This window comes from Meleagris gallopavo, chromosome 15 (genome assembly GCF_905368555.1).
Source record: "Meleagris gallopavo chromosome 15, MGAL_WU_HG_1.1, whole genome shotgun sequence".
NCBI lineage: Eukaryota > Metazoa > Chordata > Aves > Galliformes > Phasianidae > Meleagris > Meleagris gallopavo.
This window is the reverse complement of record NC_139418.1, coordinates 15,513,261-15,538,769: the sequence shown is the minus strand read 5'-3', so window position 1 is coordinate 15,538,769 and position 25,509 is coordinate 15,513,261. Positions and strand designations below refer to the sequence as shown.

Here is a 25,509-nt window from a genome sequence, read left to right as displayed (position 1 = left end):
CACCATGCAATGCCATGCCATGCTGTATCATGCAATAGCACACCGTGCTATACCATGCAATGCAGTGCTGTCCTGTACCATGCAATGCCATGCCATGCTGTACCATGCAATAGCACACCGTGCTGTACCATGCAATGCCAAGCCGTGCTGTACCATGCAGTGCCACAGTGTGCTGTACCATGGACTGCCATGCCATGCTGTACCATGCAGTAGCACATCGTGCTGCACCATGCAATGCCACACCGTGCTTTACCACGCACTGCCATGCCATGCTGTACCATGCCATGCCATGCAGCGCCACATCACAGCCCCGCACCCCAGCAGCACCGCACACCCCTCCCTCCCCCCGCTGTCCCTTTAAGTCAGACAACCCTTTCCGACCGCGCGCGCGGGCTGCACGCTCGGCTGTGCGCGCGCGGGTTCGTGTGCGCGCGGGTGTGTGCGAGTGCGCGCCCGCCCCCGGCCCCTCCCCGGCGCTGCCAATCACCCGGCGGCCGCTTTGATGTCGGCAGCCCTTGGCCGCCGCGCCGCCGCGCTCGCACACAGGCACCGGGCGCTCCGTGCCTCTGGCTGCCGCCGGCGCCCGCTGCTCCCAGAGAAACTTTGCGGGGCTCGGGCCGGGGGGCGGCACCGGGGGGGGGGGGGGCAGTGCCGAGCGCGGCATCCCGCGACGCCTGCCCGGCTGCAGGCTGCAGAGCCCCCCGCCAGCTGCCGGGAGGGAAGGAGGGAGGGGGGGAGAAAAAGATTTAAGAAAGGAAATTTTTGTATTATTATTTTTTAGGGAGATTCGAACGGGAATTTAGGAGAAGGGGGTAACATTTATAAGGAAAAAAAAAAAAGTTTGTTAGAATTTAGAGAGGGGAGGGGAAAAAAAAAAGTTTAGAAAGAAAAATTTAGAGGGAGCGAAGTCTTTTTTTTCCGAAAGCAAAATAATTGAGGGAGAGGAGGAGGAAAAAAAAAAACAACCAACCTACGCGCAGACGGACGCGAGGAGGAATCGCGGTGAGAACAAAACTGCGGGGAAGTTCTGCGCGGCGGGAGCGACATGCCGCAACTGGGCAGCGGCGGAGGGGACGACCTGGGGGCCACCGACGAGATGCTGGCCTTCAAGGATGAGGGCGAGCAGGAGGAGAAGATCCCCGAGAACGCCTTCACCGAGCGCGATCTGGCCGATCTCAAGTCCTCGCTGGTGAACGAGTCCGAGGGTAGCGGCAGTCCCGCCGCCGCCGCGGACCCTGAGGTGAGCCGGCCGCCCCGCACGGCCCCCCCGCCTCGCGCCGTCCTCCCCCCCCCCGCCAACCCCGCTCTGCCCTTCTCTCTCTCTCTCCTCCCATCCAGGCCATCCGCCGCGTGCAGGATCCGCAGAGGGTTTATCAGGAGAAGCTCCCGGACCACATGGAAGATGGTTAGTGTCGGCGATCCTCGTGGCTGTTCCTCTCTCCTTCCCGGCCCCCTCCAGCCCCGCTCCCAGCCCGGTAGCTGGGGCTCCCCCCGGGACCCTCACACCCTTACAGTGTGCTCCTTTGGGATTACGGAGCCGAAAGGCTCCCAAATACACCATCACCTCTTCCGTCCCACCCCGACAGGCAGAGCAGCCACCTGTCGTAAGGCAGATCGTGATGGGGAACTCTGATTTTAGCAGGTATGAAGCACCAGGACCCAGGGATGTATAAAGGATCTGCGTACTCTGGCTACCCCTTCCTCATGCTCTCAGACCCCTATCTGCCAAACGGATCTATGTCACCTCTGGTGAGTGCATCCTCTCCTTACTGAGACCTTTGGTGGCCTCTCTGTGCTGCAAGTACCTTGCGGGCACCTATGTGTGCTTTTTTCTGACAAATTGTGTCTAAAATGCCTGGTGCTGCCTCATGGAAGGGGGAGTGATTCTCAGTAGCAAGCGCTGCTTCTCTCCGAATTACTGGGGGAGCTTCTTCACAGATACCGTTCTCTAGGCTTGCCTTTGTGCTGCCAACAGTCAGATCCTAAGCTCTAATGTGGAAATGGCCCTTCCATTATCTGGGTCTGGAGGTGAGCAGCTGCTGGTGTTGGTGTCCAGAGCTGTGTCCCGTGCCTCAGCTTCAGTTTGACATATCTGCTCATGAGATGGCCTGCCTGGGGCCTGCGGCCGGCTGGGACTCTGCTGTGGGTGATGACCCGGAAAGAGGATCTTAAACTTAAATCTTAAAGTCTGAAATGGCAATGGAGGTTTTTCAGTCTCGTGCAGTTGGATGGCTGTTCCAGTCTTCCCATAAAGTTTTTCCCTCTCGTGTCAAATCACCTTTAGCATCTCTGTATCATTTAATGCTTACAAAAAGTTTTGCTATATGAATAATTGAACTAAACGCTTCTGTACAAGAGCTATCTTTGCCCATTGCCATTTCCACCAGAACTTTAGAATTTCCCGATGCTGCAGCACATAGGGGCTGTGCTCGTGTCATTTCAGGGGAGCCAGCATTGCCGCATTCATTTCAAGTGCTATTCCATATTTACAGTAGGCTGATGAGAACAGAACATCGTTCAGTGTATTTTAGTTTTTAAGCTATGAAGAATCTAGAATGCCCTCCTCAATGTAAGCACTTGGTTTGCTAAGAGGGGTAGGGATTTCAAATTGGTGTTATGAGAAATAGATGGATCGTGGCATGGGAAATGAAGTGTGATAAAATGCTGCTCGTGGCAATCAGTGCTGTGTCCTCCTATCTCAGTCTGCTCTCCGGTCAGGCAGGAGGAGACTGGTCCCTCTAGTAGATGTATCCCTGCATTGCCCCGCTGACACAGGAGGTGCAGCTCCTGTGAGATCAGGGGCAGTTTGGGGGATCTCTGCATCTTGGAGTTGCCTTCAGCTTACAGCAAGAAAAGGTGTTGGCACACGGCCTCGCTGCTCTCAGAACAAGCAACTCTTCTGTTGTTTCCCATCTTGTGTCCCTTCTTCCGAGATCCAGGTGTTCCCTCCACGCCTCTGAAAGACAAAGCTGCTGTACTGATGAATTGTAATCGATGATACAAAATTTGTCTCATTGAAACGCATTTAGTTTGCTCTCTGGTGTAGAATCTGTTCAAGTTCAAAGTTGCATTAACCTATTCATTGTAGCAGGATATTTTTTTTAATCTTAAACCCTTACTAGATGGGCAACAAAGTGCAATAGCCTATTTATTAGCAATTAAGCTGAAAAGTAGATTGTGGTTTGTGAATTGCCTTTCCCCTTGAGAGTGTAAAAAACCCAAGAGTTTATTGTTGGAGCAACAGATAGATGTGAATAGGCTGCGCGGAACTCACAGAGGAGTAAACTGAGCAGCAGAGAGGGAATGATTCCCTGAGAGCCACTGAAGTCACCTGCGGCCTTAGTGAGCGTTGGTTGGGTCTGCTGGGATCCTGCAGTGTTTCATATGTTGCTTAAAAAGCCAATTCAGTGTTTTGTGCTAAAAATGTGTTACCGGAGATTAGGGGGAGAAATCTCCTTTCTCAAGGCTGGCCATTCCTTTGGGTTTTGGTGTTGGTTCAGTAATTCTTCCAGTGTATATTTCTGAGCCGTTTTTTCTTGTGTTTATGTTGATGGTGTACATCCTATCACCATATAGTGTATTGCTCTCATATGTATTACTGCTGTGTGCATTGCGAGCTGTGATCTGGCGACCGCTTCAGTAATTGGAGGTCAGATCTGTGACCAGAGATCTCAGATATTAACCCTCCACAGAAGTGCATTTAATTAATGTTCTAGTGTGAGTTGGAGGGAAGGTTGTGTGAGTGGATGGGATTATGGATTGCAGTCATGCGTGCGTTTGATGGTTGGTATTTTTGGTTAATGGGGCTTCCTGGAAACAGTTGTTTGCTGTTAGGATTAATTTCAGAGTCCTGAAAAACAAAAAATGAAAAACGTGAACCCAGGTGTGTGCTTTTGCACAATACCAAGGTTTTGCACTTAGCTACTTGACAAACACCGTGCAGAAGGGCAGAGGCCACTCAGCCCTGAGGCTGCAGGCTGAGCCCCTGCCCAGCCCTGCACCAGCAAGCCCCATTATTGCTGCAGTGCTCGGGGTGCTGTGAGTGGTGCTGGAGCCGTCCCAGAGCGCTGCTGGCATCGCTGTAGTGCTGCTGGCTGTTCTGCAGTTTTAGTTGCTTGGTAGCATCAGTTTGGTTTTGTTTTGCTCAGGTTGGCTCTGCCCTGGTGATGCTCACCCGGCAGCCTGCTGGGCTCCCTCCATCTCCATAACCCAAACTGTATCTTCTATCAAAACAAACCCACTGGTGTTATTTACACGTGCTGCTGTTGCTTCTGAGTGATGCGCTGAGCATGTCTGGGTACCTGACATCAGCAGCAACGCGGAGCCAGCTGATGTGCTGGGCCCCCACCTAGTGCAGGATGTGGCCAGAGCCAACCTGCAGCAGCATCCAGCTCAGCAGGCAGCGGGCTGCCAACACAGGCTGCTTTTTAGGGCAGCTCGGCCAGATGGGCACCATTCTGAGCATGCACAGGTATCCATCAGTGGCTGCAGAAATGGCAAAGAAAGCAGGGAGGGCAGCGGGGCAGCTGGGAATGCTGGAATTGGGGATAGAGCAGCTGGAGCTCAGGTTTCCAGTGTTGTGGGAGCATAAATAGCCACTGGCTGCTCTGGGCACAACGGGTCAGGAGCATCTCAGCATAGACTGCGAACACATCTGAAATCTTGATGTTTTTCAAGGCACCAGGAGAACCGTTTCTCACTCAGCTCTCAGCTGTCACATGTGTGTAGCACGAGTCTGCTTTTGCTCTCCTGATGCTTGGAAAAAGTTCAGTATTTCCCAGGGCAGAATACATGGGATTTTCGGGTTAGAAATCTGCAAGAAACTTCCAGAGAATATTAATGCATTGAGGAACTGTTTTTCTAAATGAAATACAAAATCATAAAACTATATCCTTTTTTAAATAGTACAAATGACTTTAAATCAAATTAAGGTACATCCTTAGTAAGAACATCAGCCTTTTAGGTGGTTACAAACATTAGAGGTCAGACATGGTCAAACATGTTAACACTTTGATCAGATTAAAATATTTTTCTTGCTACAGTTGTATAATTGAGTTGAGACCCGAGGGGGTTTTCTGAGCATTGTTATATCTTGTACCATGTGGTAGTTAAATGTTAGGAGGAGCATTTATAAGTTCCTTCTGTGCATAGGTTTGTGAAGCAGGGGCTGCACGGCCCCATCCCATGCCCAGGGGTTGGGCTCTGCTCCATGCCCTGCCTTGGTTGTGGGGGGTTCTGTCCTCCCACCCTCACTGCATCCTTCTTGTGTTCAGGCACCAGTGGGGTGTGGGCTGGCGGGATGTAAATGTTCTGTATAGGAAGCTGAGGCACTGGGCTACGTCCTGCTCTTGTGGGAGAAACGTAGGGCCAAGAGTCTCTATTTCTTTGGAAAATCATTTTCTTAGCTATTAAGCTCTCTAACTGGAGCTCATGTAGGAGCAAAAGGGTGGCGGTACCTTCTGAATCTGCACACTTCCAGCCCCCGCATGAGACAGCTGGCCTAGGAAATAATGCAGATGTTCCCGAGGTCTGCCCAGCTCCTCAAGTTTGCTTTCCATTCAGTGGGTTTGAAATGTCCCCTTGGGCAGGGCAAGATCAAAGTGCAGCTACTGCTGGCCCGGGGCCACAGGTCCCAAATGTGTATCATGAGGTCAAAAAGCACAGAGCTGAAAGTCTCCTTCAGTGGTTAGAAGGAGAGGATTGGTCCCAGGGGCAAAGCTTTAATGCTGCCCTATGCTGGACAGATGCTGAAGGAGCACGAACTGCTGAGCTCTGGGGCTGGCTGCTGCTGCTGCTGTACCCCCTTCCCCAGTCTGCTCCATCCTTTGGAGGGAGGCTGTTGGCTTCAGCATTTCGTGAAAGAAATCTGCAGCTCAGCTGCTTCTTTACAGAGGTCTTTCTATCCTGGCTTGCCCTGTCAGAGCAATGGTTTAATGTTCTTTTTTCCTATGTGATGTTCTGATTCTGTTGAAACAAGTGGCAAAAGTCCCCAATTTCCACTCGGTTGGGGTTTGTCCCGGTGAGGGGCTGATGCATCTCTCTCCAGGTGTGGTGCCCTAGTTGGCAGAGGCTGGCAGCTGCAGCTCTGTGCAGATCCAGCAGAACAAGAGCAACACCAGCACCAGGCAGGCTTCCTGGTAGCAGGACTTGTGCTATGGGACCTCCCCATGACAGTGCCCTGTCCCAAAAAATGATTATGTTCCTGGCAGAGAACATTAGGAGTGCAGCGACTGATGATGGATGGGTCTTTTAGCAGACAGACACATGAATAAATAAAAAAGCAAATCCACTTTTTCCAGCTCTTCTACCTAGCTTGAGACGGGAGAATGGTGAAAATAATGTTTTATGTTAAAGGTGCTGTTGGATAGGTGGATGTACTGAGGTGCAGGGCTTCCGAGGTCATTTATTGCATGTCTGATTCAGTCTTGGTTCCCCCCAAGGAAAATTCTTGCGTTAATTTCTGAGTTCATATCACACCCTCAATTTTGAAGCAAAACTTCCCTTTGAAATAAATTAGAGAGCTCTGCTTAAGAAGCAGCGACATGATACAGCGCTGCGTGTGTGTGGTCTAATATAACCTTATTTTTAAAGTTGTTTGGAACGAAAAAAAGAGAGAGAAAAATGTCACAGGGAAACAAAAGCGAGTTTTATGTAAATCCTTGCCTGTGAATAACTCTGCACGTGATTTAGATGGCCCAACAGTATCTGCTCTCCCCCTGGCATTCCTTCACAGGACCTGAGCTGGCTGCTGATGAGGAGCTGCTCCGGCACTGTGCTATGTGAGGGCACTGTTCCTGCGAGCTCCCAGCTGTTGCAGTTCACGAGATGTTCTTAGCTCAACTGGTTGAGAATTAGGAGAGAAAAGCAAAACAGCATAAACCCGAGCTCCCAAAGCTCATCCATGTTAATGATTAATGGTTTTGAAACTTTAACTGGGAAGAACAAAGTGGTTTGGGGGTTAGTGGCACACGGTGTGTCCGAGATGAAAGCAGAGCCGCTCCGCCTGCTATCCCGAGCCCTGATGGAGGGAGTGGGGAGGGAAGCGGCAGCTCTGGGAAGCAGAGGATGTCGCAGCATCTCACAGCCAGCTTTCTGCAACAGGTCTATAGGCACCGCTCCATTCCTGCATTTGGGAGAAAAATCTGACAAATCCATGCATTTGGGTTTGCCTGCATTTGCTGTTCTGGGGTTCCTGTCTGAGTAACCACACGGGCACTTCTGTGGCTCGGCGAGACGTGGCGAGGTCTGTAGGATGACTTGGGCTGCCCTCGCAGATCATCTGTGAAGGGGCAGATCCCAATCTCTGATTGTATCCCTCTCTATCCGCAGTGTGATCTGCAGGATCAGCAGGTTTCAGGGTAGAGGTGGTGTGAGCTGCAGACCTGAGATTGCAGTCTGCTCCGGACGGTGTCCGTGTGCGTGCCATGGCAGTCAGTGGCAGATCACAGTCGAATAGTGAGAAACATCAACAGTTTTGAGGGAACATCTATGCTTTGACATTAATTTCACACCCGCGCCGCCTTGTCTGCCCTTTGGCTCTGAGTGATACAGAGAGAACGAATTTAGTGTTCATTCTGGATGGTTTGGCCTTTGACCCCCCCCCCGCTAATTCACCACAAGGAGGGTAAAGGGAGGACCTGGCTCAGTGCAGCCTCTGTTGTGGGGAGGCTGTGCTGCACAGGGCAGGCCTGGAGGAACAGCAGCTCAGCACGTGCTGCTGTGCAGCTGCTAAAATCCCTGCTCCACATGTGTGTCGGGAATTCCTGATGCAAACCCTTAAGGATCATCTCCTGCCTGTCTGAGGAGGAACCACCTCGCTGCCCAGCACAGACCTCTCCCATCCCAGCCTTCCGATGCTTTGCACAATCCTGTAACGCACATCACGCATCTCCTTCCAGTTGCTGCTGCTTTTCCTCGTTTTCCCATGCCTTTCCCACTCCAGCTCACTGCTGCCTGTGCTGGGAGATAGCTGGCATCAGCATCTCTCCCAGCCTGATGCATCTGTGCTCTTACCTCATTCACCCACAGTGGGTGGAGGGCACAAAAATAGGAGAGCAGGTTCGCACCGCTTCCTGGACTCTCTGCAGAGCTGCTGCAGCAGGGAGAGCTCCTCAGCCTGACAAAATCCCATAGTGCTGCCAAGCCGGGAGGTGTCAGTACCCCCGCACAGGCTCTTTCATGTGCTGTTCTTCCAAAGATCTCTTTAAAAATACACACAACATGATACTCACTCTTTAATCTCTGTGTCTGGAGGCAGGAGCAGAGGTTTGGTAGGACTAGGTGACTCAGAGGTTGGTAACAGGAGACAGAGCTGCTCGTTTCCCAGTTTTAATCCCGCTGATTCAGGGACAACCTCACGCCCATCCCTGGCTGTCCAGCAGCCTGGGCAAGGCTCCGGCCGGCTGCTGGGCACCTCGCAGTGTGGATGAGGATTCAGCCTTGGCCCAGCCCGGCCCGGCCACACCGAGCCATCTGCTCACGTAAGCCATGTGCCTCATCCTTGCCCTGGGGTTGCCACTTCAGCACATGCTGCTGGCTCAAACCCACCTGCTCGGCTTCTCAGAGGAAGTGATTGCAACACCATGTGTCTCTACGTCTTGATTACAGCAGGATCTTTTTCTTGGTCACCTCCAAATGATCTTGGAAAACAGCTCTCTCCTTCATGAGTGCCTACCTGCATGATGACATACCGCTGCTGCATCCTCTGGCCCTTTTCGCTAATATTTGCCATTGAATGTTTATAAATCAAGACCCTCCACAAGGTTAGGAAGGCCTGTTCTGCTTTTGCCAAGTGAGGTCAGGGCTGAGATAAGAAAGGTGAGGAAAACCCATCCAACAGAGCAGTACCTGCCTGGAGCATCCCATGGCTCTGGGCAAAATGTTCTGCCGTGGCTTCCTGCTGCCATCCTGTCCTCTGTGCTGCTAACCACAGCTCAGCTGCAGCTAGAGGAATCCGCTTCATTGTGTTTCGTGGGTCCCAGAGTTAGTATTGTTTTGTTAAACAAAACAATAAGCACCACAATGCTGTGGGAAGTTTTCAAAACCAAAGTAAAGCTGGATGCTAGAATCTAGGGCACTTTTTCCCTGTGGTTATAAGAGCTTTACACTTGATTAAATGATAGGCAAAAAAAAAAAAGTCTCAACAGAGTCTCCTTTGTTCCATTGAGCTATAACATACAAAGTACACGTCTGTTTTGTAGAGCTATGTAGTAATGTGGACTGACCAAAAAAGTAATTACTTTAAAAGTAATTCCACTTCTGTGCTATATGTAGAATTTGTTTTCTGCTGTGGTTTGTTCTGAGGAGTGTAAACTGGGGTTCTCCCCTGCTGGGACTAAGTGAAGGGAAGATACAAAGGCTTGAGGTCATCAGGTGGGTCTGGGGTCATGAGGTGAGCCTGTCTCAGCACAAGGGGGAAATAATAAACATGCTTATAGAATAATTGTTTAGGTGACAGTCTTCCAGTAAAGAGCTTAAAGTGATCAGGAATGTGGAATGTCTGAAGAGATGACTCCACGGGGAAAAATAGACCCTCTTTGCTAATAGATCCTTGTAAATCTTCCATGTGAAAGGTGCAGGTCCTAGCATGGCCAGGCTGGTGATCTCCTGTCATGGCTGTGGGAGCTGGGACAGACAGTGAGGAGGAGTATTCTTCATCTACAAATTATGCTTTGTATGACTTTGCCCTTCAAGAAGAAAGGCCCATTCCAGCGTGGGAGACGGCACGCAGCCCCTGACACCAGCATAACCCAGGCTGAGGGCTGCCCTTTGAGCTCTGACTTCCTGCTGTATCTCATGCAGTGTGGCAGGGTGAGCTTTGAAATCTGACCGTGGGAGGTGATGGGGGCTGTGGGCATCCAGGTGACTCTCATGGCAGCACATTGTGCCATGCTCGTGTTTCCGTGTGCTGTTGGACAGTCCATGTAGTCGTGTAGGAGAAATGAAAATGTGCATAATCACCTTAAATCCAAGGCAGCAGCAGTCATACGAAGTAAGAAGTGAAAAGAGAAAAACGACCCCAAACCTTTCTGTTTAACTTTCTCTGATACAAAGCAATTTCTCCAGGACTGTGCACCATATGAAACACATTATAAATGCTCTTGTAAAATCCACATCGTTACACCACATGAAAGGCTGGCTCCTAAAAATAGCCGTTTGGAGAGGATGCAGGCTAGTAGCAATTTTGGTGATCGTGAAATAGTTGTGTTGACATCTCAATGCATGCACACCCACAGAAAGCTTTGACTTTTGAATATTCTTAGCAACATTTGTGCTTTGTGGAATTTTCCACGTTCTGGTCCCATAGTAAGAATAGTTTCTTACCCAGCGGTGTTCCTTTTTGATCGTATCCATGGATTTCTAAACCTTATTATATTGAGAAAATTGGTCGATGATTTTTTCTTTGGCATGTCAGTGTTCCTCGCTGTCAGTGTGGCAGTGGTTGATGGTATCTGTTGGATTTTCCCAATCTTATCCATAGAATATTTTCTTTTTCCTCCAACAGACACACTGATGTTCAGTAGGCTGTCAAACCTAGAGCATCAGATGATAACACGAGGAGCAGCACATCTGCCTGGCCTTTGTATCTGCTGTAGTATTCAAAAGAAAGTAAATGAGATCTGCAGTAATTATGCAGTAATATATCCACAACAAAAATTTCTTCCTCATCCCAGCAATCAGAATTTGGCTTTGGTTTTGAAGAATGGAGGGGTACAGCCTGCTGCCTTTGGTGTGTGTGCAGCAAAGCCCTGGCTGGGGTACACTGCCATAGCTCTGGGATAGACAACAGAGCCGTGCCAGCTGATATCACTCAAGATCTTTTTGAAGAGCTCATCAGATTTTATTTTATTGCTGCTGTGTTTTGTTTTTGGCCTGTTATTTGTTTGAAATCATTACTATAGGGATAGCTTTCCGAAAACTGGTGGAGTCTTCAATGCTGATCTCTGTTTGCGTTTGTCTTTTGTAAGCAGGGATGGGGATGCTGGAGCCACGCGCCTGCAGACATCCAAGTGTTTGAAGGTTGGGGTTTGGGTTTGTCCAAGGTTTTAAGTGCATAGCTCCTCTAAGGCTGACTGGAAACAGTTTGCTTCAAAATCAGTTTGCTTTTGTAATTGGAGTCAACTCTTTGGTGATCTTGAATGAAATAACAAGGTGTTAAAGAAAATTACATTGCTCCAAAAATAGCTGGCGTGAAAATCATTTAGGCTGAAGTCTTGTATAAGTCAGATGTAGCTGTGATGCTAATGGGGTAGGATAAAAACTCTTCAAGAAATGCAGCTCAAAGTGCTTCATTGTGAGGGCTGCAGTCATACTACAGTTTGGTTTAACATAGAGGGCAGCTCTTGTTCCTTGTTTGGCCCTGCAGTTTTCCAGTGGCAGCCTTCTCTTGAGGATTTTAATCCATCTGTTGAGTTCTTGCAGGCTGCTAGTAGCTCTGAAGGCTCAAATGCTCTACAAGATGTGTTTGCTGTTGCTTAGCTCCCTGAAACAGATGGATGTGGGAACACCTCCACAAGACAATGATCTTCCAGACATCACAGAATAAATGCATTCAATTCTAAATACAATCAGTGTCTTTCCAACTAAATACTAAGAAATGTTGACTCACACGTTGGCATACATGCTCTGTATAATGCAACAGGTACATTTGGAAGGAGCCCCCAGAAGTTTTGAACACTTCTGCCTTAAAGTTAACGTCATGCCTGGGTCCTAAGTCTGTTTTCTGTAACTGATTGGATGGCTGAAACCAGGGTTATATCTGACAGGTTTCCTGGTATTCTGATGGAGTCTGGGCTTTTCCTGCTGGGAGCAGAATGCAGTTCAAACAATAGCTGTGCACTGCTAGGATGGAGCTCTGCGATTCTTAGCAGCTCTTGAACAAAAACATTGTAAAGATTTCGTTTCTTCACTCCAGTGGGCAGCAAGTTACCTGTTATCATCAGTGCCGGACATTTGGTAATTGGCACTAACTGAAAATGGTAAATAACTACATACAGATATTTAAGCTTTGCAAAAATAATGTTTTTTCAAACAGTAATCTGCTACTCCTACCCATGCAATATATGGATCTGTATGGAAATGCATGCGGAGGGATGAGGCAGGCTGCAGTGCTGGAAGTGTGAGTCTGTGAAAGATAAGCATCCACTTCAAAAAGCATCACTGTTGGCCTATTGTTATTTCTTTGTAAATCTGTGTCTCTCCTGGCGGGTGCCCTGCTGGTGCCATGGGTGGGAGCTGCTCCTCTGCCTGTGCCCTGCAGTTTGATACGGAGCCCAGCGATCCTATTACCAGAGAGCACCAGGTGCCACGTAAATAACCAGCTACACAGACATTAGTAATGCCAGTTGTTTGTGTGTTAACACAGGATGTTCTCGAAATCAGGTAAGAAGTGAGGCATGCTACCAAGTTTTACAGCAGAGGAACCGGATAGTCTTGTACCTGCGTGCGGGGATGCAATGGAGGAAGCGTGGTTTTATCCCAGCTTCTGCTCCAGGTCCCCAAGCAGCTCGTCTGTCTGGGGCTCAGTTTCCTCCAGGAGTGTTTTGAAGCGTTATCATTTTATGTGCAAGTGAGCTTTGCAGAGCCCTGCAGGCAAAGCCACGTCCATACAGAATAATTGTCCCCAAATCCAGAGCAGGCTGCTGCAATGGGAGGTGTTAGAGTGATCAGAGGAAAACTGACTAAAAGAGAGTGAGCTGTGCTGCTTGTGAGACCATTAGCTTTCGGATATTAAACAAGCTGTGATTTCATAATCTATTATTAAGTCGCAGGTGACCCTGAAACCACCGTTCTCGCGCTTTAAAAACAAATCATTTTTTCAACTTAAATGGTAATTTCATGGATGACATTTGTTGGGTGGAAGCAGTGGTTGGGCGGTCCAGCGTGCTGCCCCAAACACACACAGTGCACAGATCCCTGCTGTGAAGCCCAGGACGAAATGTCGTTCCTATTTACCCGCTTGCAATGCACTGATGAGTACAACCTCCGGGATTGCACCGCGTACTTTTTGGACACATGTACCAAACCCCTGGATGCATAATTCACATTCCTTGTCACGAAGAATGAGTCTATTTATCTTGGAACTCTTTTGGCTTCCAACCGTAATCTCTAGGAAATCATTTGTTAGCAGTCGTTAGCTGCCAGTTTGTCAGTGAATGGCTGGAGGCGAAGTCAGAAGTGAATGAAATCTTTTGCAGGCAGATGTCACATGTGGCACAGAGAGGTTTGTAACCAAAAGCATTAGAGGAGGCCGGTGGATGACTTCAGCCCGGCCGTGAGGAACACGGGGAACGTGGGCACAAGCGGGTGCAGCCGACTGCTGGGTGCACAGTGAGCAGGAGAGCCTGCAGCCCCTGCACTGGGCAGTGGGGTGATGGGGGGTGGGCAGCCGAGCTCCAGCCCGGCTCTCCAACGTTATCGCTTCTAAATAAAAGTCTAGCAGCGAGTTTCAGTCAGGTAATGAGGGTTATCTGATTTCTCTTTAATCCGAGAAGCATCACGGGGTGTTGCAGACGGAATGAGATCCTCAGATTGCTGTTTATCTCGAGGTCGGTGCTGCGTGGAGGGAAGTGGCAAAAATGGGTGAAAATTCACAGGAAGAGGAGCTGAGAACGGTCTCCATAGCCTGCACCAGATCCCTCCTTCTTGCAGGAGGAGTGAGCGAGAAATAACTGCCCCGAGTAGAAACTCTCCCATGAAGCCACAAAATCCAGCTGAAATAAATACCACTTCCCTGCAGCATTATCTCCCACTCTGTGCTGTCTGCCCACAGAGGATGGTAGGGTGTATGAACTGGCAGGGGATTAATGGCTGCGTGGTTCATAAAAAACGTTGCTGCCAGAAGGACGTGGGACCCAGACAGAAGCAAAGAGGGGCTGGTTCTCTCTGCAGATGCCCCCAAGTGCTATTTGTCTGAGAGCAGATTTTCCCACAGATCTCTGGCCTTCATATTATTTGAAGAACCCCCTCTGCAGCTGCAATCCTTCCCTCCCCCGAGGGAAAAACAGGGTGGTAACTTTGTGAACTGAATGGTGTGGAGGTTTAGGAGTGCTGCCATGGGAGGGGAAGATTTGGCTCATTAGCGTGGAACATTGTGTTGCCAGGAACAGAGTTTTGGGGCAGAACTAATAACATGGAAGCAGATGCAGTCAGCTTTTATTAAACTGGTTTGTAGATGACTTTAAATAGGCAGCAGTTCTACATGGGTCTCTCCTTGAGCAAGGCGAAGCAGCAGACCCCAGCAGCAGCTTCTGGAATCTAGATTCTGCTTCACAAGAGCAGCCAGCCCAACCTTTGCACATCAGGAAAGAAATTCTCTCAAATGTATTTAGAAACATCATCAACAACAGAAGTTTGTGGTTCTGTTGCATTTTTTAAGTTCTTATAGTCCACATATCTCACTTGGAACAAGGAAAAGCTGTAGAGCTATCGAGATTATGGTGTGAAGGAACCAACGTCATATCATCTTCTCTTTTATCATCGTTTATCATCTCTGTGTCACAGACTACTGAATTTCACCCGGCCACCCCAGTGGCTGGATTTACCATCAGCTGCTTGGCAGTGCATTGCAGATAGGGATGGATAAATCCATCTCCAAGCCCAGTTTTGGAGCTCTTCTCCCTTGAATCACCCTTTCTGTAGCACTAATTATGTCCGGAACGCTTATCTGCATTGGTGATGATCAGATGCCATTTCCTGACACATGGCATTCCGTGGCCACCAGTAATGATGGGCTAAGCTCACTCTGTAATTGCTTTACACAAGCACACAGGCTGCAGCCATCATCAGCCAAACACAAATTGCCCTTTTCCACTGGCTCCCAGCACCGAGCCATTGATACCTCCAGGATGTCACCACAAAGATGATCCATCCTCTGCCAGCTATGAATAGTGCATCCTTGCTATGTATTTCTGTTCTGCAGACTGGACTTCCATGAGCATATCAATCAGGAGCAGCCAGCCCCTTCAATGCAGCAAGCCTGCAAATCTCTTCACTGAGTTCCTGATATCCCCTCAGGTCATTCGGTGCCACGGCTCCAGCCACCATTTCATAGAGCAAAGAGCACCTCCAGAAATCATGGAGTCAATCATAGAATCATTAAGGTTGGAAAAGACCGCTGAGATCAGCTATTCCAACCATCAAATCCTTTCTTTGTGCATGCAAAAGCATCCATCCTTGCATCCTCGTCATCCTGGTCTGGCTGAATAAGGCTTGAAGAATCCCATTTGAATGCTGCACTCCATCCTACCTTTGTTGTGCAATGCTTTTTTCTCAGGCAGTTTCTAATCTACAGATTTTCTGGGATCTGTGCATAGCATGAAGGGAAGTCTCCTCATCACCTCGGGTTCTGTCTTTCAGTATCAAGTGTTTAAGACATAATTCTAGGCGTCCAGGGTTTGCTTTCTCTTTGTGTCTCCTTTGCTGTTGCTTTCATTTACTAACATGTTGAACTTCAAAGTCTATTCTTTCTCCTTCCTAATTTTTATGGAAAAAATGGTCTGAACCCCATTTGCATTTCCTCCCTGAGGATACTGGCAATCCTTAATCCCATATATTAAAGAATCTCAGTTTTCCCAGCAGCCTTTTATTCCGGGACTATTCTGCCACACTTTTCTCCTTGAAATTCTCTCCTGTGGTTCCAAATTGCTCGTCATGGTGCCCCTGACCACTGTCACATTCTGTTCTTAGCTAATTACATGGATGTTTGATCACTTTTGCGTCCTTTTCGTCCCCTTCCCAGCCTGTCCTTTTGCAGCTGGTTGGTGTGGGTTCTGCTCTCGCAGCATCACGCACACATTTGCACTCAGTGTTGCAGTGTCCGTTGCTGGGCTGGGGGCACTGAGACCTGCTGCTCTCCAAGGACTGATGGGGATAGCTATTTCTAGAGGCAGGAGACAGCAGGTTGACGTCAAGGGCGGTGAATAACCAGGTGTAAATGCATTACACGTGGTGCTCACCTCACACTTACAGGCTCCGTGCTCCAGTTGTGGGCCAGGCGAAGGCTCTTGGCAGTGCCAGGAGCCGGATGGCAGCGAGGGCTCCAGACCTCCCCATCCCTTGTCCCTCTTGCTGCTTCCATGAGCGTGCACCAGGACAGCTCTGATGGCAGTGGGAGCTGTGGGAAGCAGGCGCGATGTCGGCTGGGCCGGCCGGATCCAGAGGCTGAGATCACACGAAGCCAGGCTTCTCTTCTATAAGTCATTCTCAGCTATGTGCGCGGGTAATTAGCATGTGCATAAACACTTTGTAATCTTGTGATCATGGCTTGCAGATTAGCTCTTTTGCCAGCTTTGCGATTTCTTTGCCAGTTTTAGTTTTAATTGCAAATCCATTACTGCCAGCTCCCTTGCATATTGTAGCAATAGGCAAATTAAAACACTTGGACACAGTTGGGCGGGTTTCAGTTAAGAAATTAATTGTTACTGCCAACCAGGGCTTTTTAATGTGAGGGTGGCATTCGAGCTTGTTTTTGAGGGCATAATCTCCGAGACTTTCTTTTTTCCCTTCTCCTCCCCCCCACCCAGACTGCGTGGCCCTGTCGAGCAGCTCTGCAGATGGCACGAAGCAAATGCTCACTTCTTTGATCTCCTAGTCAAGAAAGTTGGAAGTCGTTCTGAATTTATGAGAATCCTGTCTGAAATAAATCTGTCTGCACGCAGGGCCGTGCCGAGCTGCAGGCAGGGCTCACCTGCACCACGCAGGATGCGTCCCGCAGGAGCGGGCCGATGGCGTAACGATAAAGGGAAAACATTATGTGTGTTGTTGAACACGAAGAAGTCTAGACAATCTACAATTTAGCAGTCAGGGTAATTGGCTAAAGTCTTAATCCGCCCTGATAATCCAGTAATGGCACTGCTGGCAGGACACTGATGGAAACGTCGCTCAGCAGCGCTGGCTGCCGCTGCCTCCTGCGATCGCCTGTTCCCGTTGGGGCTGATCGGGTGTTTGTGGAATTCTTCAAACTTTTCCTTTTCTTTGGCTTTCTCCAAAACTTCTCATGCTCCCTTGATGCTGTTTTGTTATTTGTTGTTGAGCAAGCATCTCTTGCTCCCAACTCTTTTGCTCCTGACGGACAGCTCTTCACATGTCCCTTTCCAGCCTGCTGCTTCCATCACCCCGAGTGCAAACAGCCCCGGGTTTGGGGATGTGCTGTGTGTCACCTCCAGATCTGGGGCACTCACTGAGGCTCAGCAGCGATAGCAGGGAAGGATGGATGGGCGAGATCCCCTCCCAGATGGTTCTCCAGCCATTGGAGCTCCCATCCCCATGTGTTGCCTTTGTTGCCCATTGCTATATTAGAGCATTGCTCAGGTCTGAAAGCAGACTATAAGATATCACCTATCCCTGTTAGATTTTTCCCTTTCACCCATTCCCTCCATTTGCCTTAAAAAATGTGCTGTGCTCAGCTCCCTCTGTATCCTTCTCAGAGATGAAGGTGTGCAGTGCTGTGTCTGCACAGCACTAAGCCTGCATGAACACAGCCAGGTGCTGGAGGCTCTCATCTGTGAGAATACCCATCATTTATAATGCAGTCATATTTGCTCACTGGACAGCCACTTCCTTGCACCTGATTGCTGCCCTTTCTCTCTGTGCTCCATGCCCACACAGTGCCCTGAGTGCTGGCTGTAAATCCCACTGCCTTCAGTGCCTTTGCAGACGTGTAATGGGTTGGAACTCAGCAAACAGCTCCTGTGAAGGCAGTGGAGGGACAGCTCAGGGCTGGCACTGCTGCTCGGGGCGGGCTCCAGCTGTCAGCAGGGGCTTTAAAAACCATAGATAATAGCATATAGAAACTCACTTTGGTCACTGACTGCCTGAAATCAAACCGACACCGTTTTTAGAGCAGCTTTTTTTTGAACGTTGCTTCTACTATTTCTTTTTTTTTTTTTCTGCTCAGAAAACAATGGAAGAAGTACAGTTCCGCTGCAAACAAAACCTGAACATGCTCTTAACTCACATGCAGAATATCAAAGGGTGCTTATTCAGTACACATTACCACCCTTCCGCTTTACAGCAAACACCTCATCACAGCCAAGAGGCTTCGGGAGAGCTGTGCATCGTGCATTCTGCAGAACGTCCCCCTGCAGTCACCCCGCAGCTCGGGCTGGCAAATCCCACTTTAATTGTTGGTGATCTCTATCAGAACAGACATCGGGGTTGAGTTCAGGGGGAACAAACACGAACCTACAGTAAGATCAAAGCGGCGGCGAGGTGCGCATGTGCTAATAATAATAGCTTATGAAAGCTCATATTTTCCTTCAACAACATCCTGTCATTTGTGTATTGGCTTTGAAAAGGGGTAAAAAAAAAAAAAAAATTAAAAAAAAAATTCAGTGTAATTTACTTCAGCAAAAAAAAGAGAGATGAGGCTGATAGTCGGTGTGCGGTTTGCTGCGAGGGTTGCGCGTGAACCGCGTCTCCGTGTGCATGTGTGAGCCGGGTGTGCAGGGCTGTGCGCCGTTATCTGATGCCTGCATACAGTCTGTGACAATGTGATGCTGAACGGAGGATGAGGTAAACAGTCAGCAGGCTGGTAACCGCATCCACACCTGGCGCACCTCGATAAATGTCTGTAAACAGTTTGCATGGAGGGAGGTTACTGCGAGGCTGGGGATGGCTAACGGCTGCTATGAGCTGGGTGGGCTCGGGAGGGTGGTGAGGGTTTGGAGGGATTCGGGGTGGCATCTCGCTGGGGTGGAGGAGCCAGCGGGGCTGAGGCCAGAAACCAGCTGTGGGATGTGGGGATGCGGGGATGCAGGGTTGCACGCAGTGTGGTCAGTGTGACAGGGGCATTTTGGGGCTGCTCAACCACACGCTGGGTCCAGCAGCCGTGATTTCCCCTCTGCAGGACATGACCTACTTGGGAAGCACTGCTCAGCCCGCAGAGCCAGGCACTGCGCTGACCATTTCCTCTGCCCGCTTCACATGTTCTCTGTCAACAACCCCTAAGGCGGGGGGTTGAAGCCTCTGTTCCCCATCCCAGCATCAGAGCAGAATAACCGTGACACTGGGAACCTGCAGAGGAGGGCTGTGCACGGGGGATGCTGTGTGCTGGGAAGGGCCCGGAGAGTGTTTTCAGCTGCATGCTGTGGTTGTTGACATTCAGCTGTGCCTGTAGTTCTGTGTGCAAGCAGGAAAGGGTTTGGGGTTTTTGTGATGCAGAGGAAGGCTGACTGTAAAAGGTGACAGAGTGGCCCAATAAGTGCTGAAGATGGGCTGGCTGAGGAAGGAGAGGGCTGTTTAGAAAAGCAAGGGGAAGAGGACAAACAGAGCAGATGCACGGTCCCAAACTTTCTGGTCTCTCTGCAGAGATGCTCCCCTCTCGCTGGGCACGGTGTGACTGCAGCCACACACCGATGCTAACACACGCACTGCAGTGCCAGGGAGATGCTTTGCAGGGCTGTGCAACTGAGCTCGAGCCTATCCAAACTGCAGCAGTGAATAGCAGCAAACAGGGACTCGTTAAGAAAGTGGAGCAAATAATAATGATCTGTCTGTTTAATGCGGCTGAAAGGCGTACTTCAAAGATAGTGTTATCCTAAAAAAGCCCGAGCATGGAGGGGAGAATACTTGATCGCTACTTCCAAGTTTTGATGGTAGTTGTAAGTAGGTCAGCAAACGGTAATATTTAAATTAACTCCTCTTTCTGGCAACTAGATGGGAATGTAGGTCTGGAAATGTGGAGATGTAGATTTCTTCCCAGCACTGCCACTCTGACAAGTCACTTCATCTCCTTATGCCTAAGGGAAGAATACACCTTTGGGCTCTGCCCAGTAATCTTCATCCAAATGCTTCCCCACCTATCTGAAGGGGTTTAGAATATGTGATTGAAAAGTGCAAAGTATTATTAACGTTGAATTAATGTCTGCCATTACAATACGTAATGGAGTATTTCTGCACACACCCCATTTCCTCCTGCTTGAATGTTTTGTCAGACGAGTCCAAGTGTTTACCAGCTTTATAGCCGCCCTAAAAGGGACCGTGAGCTGTGGCCATGGTAGTGAGTGGGGCTGTGGGGCCGGAAGGGACAACTGGGAGCCAGCATAGGGGAGCGTTTTGGGAGCCAGCAGTGGAGCAGGGTTGGGGCAGGGGGCTGCCTCATGGCCAGCTGCCCTGTCTCACGCTAAGCCCCCTGTGATGTGCTCACTGCACTGTGCTGAAGGTGCGTGAGGGGTGGGCAGGCTGTGAGCTCCCCGTCCTTCTCCCACTGCTGCATCCCCACGCATCCCCCAAGTGCGTTGGCCTCTCCATGCACACTGCAGCTCTCCTGGCACATTGCTGCGTTTGAGGACCCAAGCCCAGATCTCTCCAAGCAGCAGATCTTCATCCCAGCCGTTTGCTCTCCTACTCAGACCAGGCTGTCCCCAGCCCTCACCCTCTGCAGCTTGGCCCAGCAGAGCTGGGCAGCCTCACACTGTGCTGCCTTCTCATTGCTATGTGCTGCTTTCTGAACTACCTGACCACAGCATGTGGGTTACTGTCTAGACTGCCACGCTTTAACAAAGTGTATTCACTAATATAATGTATTATTAGAGCTCACTAAAAGTAACAAAGTACATTTCTTTCTTCGCTCCTTAATTGTTTGTTCATTAGCTTGCTCGCTGATTCATAAAATATGAAAACCTCCAATAGGGTATCTAGTCACTAGTGCAAATTAGCTAGTTTCTAATGTACATAAATAAATTATAACCCCGCACTTACAGTTTGTCTTTAATACAAGCACTGCACAGAAGTGCTTTATCTTTTCAGGAAAGAATTTGATCTGCTGCTATGCACACGAAATGACAAGTAAAGGCAGAGGCTGGGAGTGCTGTATCCTACACCCTCAAAACACGTTAGTGGCAAAAATGATCTCTTTTCTGCTGGGTAACCTGTTTTCTTTAGTTTTGAAGCAGGAATAAGGCATCCTTGAACATGTACATTCATAGGTAGGGTGGGATGTGAACATCTGGGCATGGTCTGCAGGCTGACAGCAGCAGGGGAAGCCATGAAGGTTTCACTCTCTTGGGACTCCTTCTTTTCCCCTAGTTTTTCTTATCCAGTTTTGCTCTTCCACTCTACATCTTGGTTATTCCTGTTGCTTGAGAAATTATTCACAGAAAAGAGCCATGTCCTCAAATTCCCATGAACACTGCTGCCAGGTAGGATGTGCTCATGTGCAAACTCCTGGGAAGCTCATCTCTAGCTGTTTTCCAGCCTACAGTTTTGTGGTGGGAAGGATAATTCTATAATACAATTCATATATACAACTCTTTACCCTTTTCCATACTGCTGCTAGCATGCTCAGCACAAAGGGTCTCATTCTCTAAAAACACTGCAGGATTTTAGATAAAATTCTAAAGATGGCTGTTTAATGTCTGCATATTTTATTGGCTTAATCCTTATTCCGTTCTGTAATTCTCTCAAATAATGAACACAGGCTGCCTGGTGTAAGCTTTTGATACAGCTGTGGCTTTCCCCATACAATCTGCCTACAGGAGAGGTTTGTACTGATAGTGGCCAAAGTCCCATGGCAAGAGGCTGGTGTTCCACGTAGAACAACCTACAGATTAGATATTAAAAACTCAGATCTTGTCAGATTTGTATGGACAGTAAAGATTTCTGGTGGAGATCGAGTACTCAGAGGTCTTTTGTTCCCTAACTGACGTTACAGCCTTTTCCATGGGCATCGTTCCCAAAGCCTTTGCTGTGTGTAAGGCTCAGACCTGAGAGTGCTCACGTAGGGAAATGATTTCCCATGTGTGGATGGCTTTGTTGAAATCAGCCTGACAACTTGTGCATAACATTATTTGGATGCATTTGTAAGTGTTGGGCTTATGCATACGAGATCAAGGACTTAGTAAATGTTTTTTTGTCTTGATACATAAAAGCTTTGTTGGTTGGATATTGAGGTCTCTGCTGCCTAAGCCCTGTTCAGTTTCAATGGCAACCACTCCTGTTCCTGTTCTGAGCACACCTAAGTATCCATACTGTGAGAAAATTTAGGACAAACTGAAAGATATTCCCACAGGTCAGCTTGCTGTGGGCTGCAACATTTAACATGGTATCTGGACTCAGAACATGTATTTTGTACAGAATGAAGCGTACACTTCTTTATCAGCCTCTTTCAGTGCAATTGATTCAACAGAGATTAGGACAACATGAGGTGCGTATCTTCGGTTATTTTACCTCATTACTATACCATGACTTTAACTGACTTTACCTCAAAGCCAGCCAAACTTCCTTTTCTTTGCTAAATTTGCTCACGAAGGCTGCTCCTGCTCACATGGCCAGCACCTCTTCCTCGGATAGATGCAGCAAAACCTGAACCGTGAGGGAGAACTGCCGCGGTGCGTCTGAGCTGGCACCAGGCATGGCCCACGGGGGGCATTTCACCAGCAGGCAGGGAAGCAAAGCTAAATCCACATCCCGAAGCCATTTTAGGACCTCCATGGTATCCAAGGGGGTAATTTTTCTTGGATGTTTTGAATTTGAAAATCTGAGCGCATGATTCATGTGGTCTGGGAGCTGGCAGTGCTCAAATCGTGCTCTCCAGCTTCCCCAGGAGCCTGCAATCTGCTCGGGCTCTAAATGCAGAGCAATTGTGCCACCGAGCTGAGGGAAAGCTGCTTCAGAAAGTCGGAGGCCTTGGCCTCCCAGTGTGACTCTGCCCACGTTTCCAATAGTTGGGTTTTCTCTTGTTTGACCAGTTGCTGGTTTCTGTCTTTTTGTCAGAATTCTGCTTCAACGAAAAAGAGAGTTACCTCTGATAATTAACCCACAAATCCAAAATCTTTCGTCAACGAAGGCAAACCCCAGAAGTGGTAGCATCTCATGTCCTACCATCAGAGCTGACCAACCGGTACATGGTGCTCTTAGGGCTGAACAAAGGTTCCAGAAGGCGTCATTCAGAAATTCTCTTTCATCTTCATCTAATTCTGCTTGGATTTCTTCATTTAATTGTTCAAATCATCAGCTGTGCTCGAGTTCTTAGATTTTTGGTTTCCGTGTGGGTAATGCCATCCATCTCTTTGCATATGACCAAATTAGGTGAAAGAAAATGAATTATGCTTATTTCTGTGCTTTAGGTGCTTGTTTAAGTGTACTGTCCTATGCAAAACAAGGAGTATGGTTCTTTAATGTTTTCTTTAGATCCCAACTCTAGTCCAGCCACCCCAGCTCCACCTGAGCTATGCGTGGACATAATTTTCCTCTCTGTACAGATCTTCTGCATTGGTAAAGGTAGAGGTTATTACAGAAGGTATGGGAAGCTATAGATGAACAGCTTTTGTCTCGGTTGCAGAATGGTTGCTTTTCCCACCCATTCAGTTCTCTGTCTCTCTCTTGGTACGAGCATTGCTGTGGTGCTGAGGTTTTCTGTTGGTGGTTTTTGTGACCCATGGCAATTGATTTCAGGGGCCACTGCACAGCTCCTCGATGAACACAACTTCTGTTCGTGGCAGGTCCTGTCTGCTCCAGGATCACAACTGGGAGGCAACATATTTTACTGCAGATACCAAGAGTTTTAAAGTTCTCAAGCAGGTTTGCATTTAAAAGGAAGAGTTGCCAAATTCAACGTACGTAATTGACATATAATTTGAAATAATAGCTTCACAGGAGTGACTGTGTAGAATTTGACCTACATATTCCTTAGAATTGTGAGTGTGTAGAGGAAGGAGAGAACTTGACCCAGCATGACATTCAGATCTCAGAGGAAGGTTGCATGACTAACCATAAAAAAAAGCAGTCATTTAATTTCAATCTGAGAATTGCATCATGAAATCGTGAGCTGAGAACCATGGAATCCAGTATGGGTTCGTGTGTGCCATTTTTTTCTGTGCCATTTACTTATGCTCATCTGACCGAATGAAGAAAAAGAAGTTAATTACTTTATTTTGGAAAGCAGAAGTAAATGCATCTCCTTCTAACCTCTCCTGAAGCCAAAGAGGGCTTCAGCTACACCTTCAATTCACGTTGTTGCCAGGTGGTGGTGATCCTGCTCATTCAAAATACCTCTACAGAAAATTATCCCAATCCCACAAACTACTCCTTATTATCCCATTGATATTCTGCAGCCAGGGAGACCTCTAAGGTTTTAGAGACTGGAATGGAGGCAAGTGCCTTTCTTGTCCTCCAGCCTTCCCCTGGAGGGGGATGACGCAGCATTTCCCCAGCCCTCAGTGGTAGATACAGGTGAGGGGGCAGTTTGGGTCTCTGCTTCTGTCTCTTCTGGAGCAGAGAGCTGTTCCCCGTTGTCATCCTTCTCCCACATTATCTGGGGCTGAACTCCATCCTCCCCAGCTCCTCCACTTTCCCATTCCTGCTGCCATGGCAGCAGGTTGGTGACTCGTGGAGGGAGGATGCTGCAGGTGGGGGTGCTTTCGAAACAGGGATGAAGCTGGTGTCAGCAGCAGCCCCAGCACCAAGGTCTGCACATGAGGTCAGTGCTGAAGGGCAGCTCTGCACTTTGGTCCTTTTTTTTTCTACAACTGCACAGATGCCCTTCAACAGCTTTATGGGAAGGATGCTTTTATGTCAGCTGTTTCAGTCTCTCTGTCTCCTTGTGGAGCTTCACGACTTCCACATGCAGTTGTAGGGCTTGCCAGTGTGGTTGTATGACACAATGAGCTATTTGGGGTGACTCACCTGGCACCGTGCTCTGCTCCGTGCTGTGTTTGGTTAAGACATGACACGTTCCACGAGCACTGGATCAGGAGGGAGGAGAACAGGAGCAAATTGTTGCTACCGTGATGTGTTTTGTAAAACTGTGATTGCAGTGCATGCTGAGCTGCTAGAGATCAGTCCTTGCTCTCCTGCTCCCTTCAGCAAGCAGAGCTCTGAGTTTTCCCTGGCAAAGCAGATGGGTGCAAGCAGCTGGAAGCACAGCAGGGCAAGCTCTGGTGGGGGCAGCCACAGTTCTGGAGCTCCCAGCAGCTGTTGGGTCACCCAACCCATGGCCAGAGCGCAGAGCACTTTGCTTTGCAGCCTAGTAAACTGTTTCAACACCAACATGCACAGCTACATATGTGAGATCTCTTGCCATGTTCCTGTTCCAAGCCTGCACTCCTGGCTCTGCGTGTGAGTAACGCCTGACTCGTGGGGATGATGCTCATTACTCATGGGGAGGTGCTTGCATCCCATCCCTGAGCACCAGGTGCTGCCGATGCTGGGAGATGGAAATCTGATTATTTGGCCCTGTTTCTCACGTTGTTTGTCATGATAAACCAAGATTCTGCTGTATCGCATAGAGCAAATCAGCCATAAAGTCAAGTTCTCCAAATTCTGCCTTCGCTGCTCTTTGTGGAAGGAAGGTAACAAGCGACGTGTGATAGCCACAGACTCTTTTACATGAGAATTACATTACCTACAAAGAATGTAGGCAAGCCAGCTTCAGTGGTGCAACTTGCTGAAGAAAAAATGGGCAGCCAGTACTAATAGGAGGATCTGGGCATTCACAAATGGATTAATTTTCTTTTCTCTCAGTCAAATGTTTCTCTTTAAAGCACCTGCTAAGAAAGGAGTGAGATAATG

The 25,509-nt window shown here is 48.7% G+C and overlaps 1 protein-coding gene across 8 annotated transcripts in view; it reads left to right on the top strand.

Moving 5' to 3' along the window:
- Nucleotides 1-618: 618 nt before the first annotated feature.
- TCF7 (transcription factor 7) overlaps nt 619-25,509 on the top strand; it is a 57,179-nt gene continuing 32,288 nt past the window's right edge. For 2 of the 8 annotated variants that reach the window (XM_085236952.1, XM_085236951.1), the window contains exons 1-3: nt 619-1,240; nt 1,339-1,405; nt 1,643-1,749. In XM_085236952.1, the coding sequence (XP_085093078.1) occupies nt 1,046-1,240; nt 1,339-1,405; nt 1,643-1,749 (369 nt within the window). In that variant the 5' untranslated portion in view covers nt 619-1,045. Of the gene's footprint in view, nt 1,241-1,338; nt 1,406-1,639; nt 1,750-25,509 lie in introns of all 8 variants that reach the window. The other 6 variants (XM_085236953.1, XM_085236949.1, XM_085236948.1 and 3 more) reach the window with 4 other exon arrangements.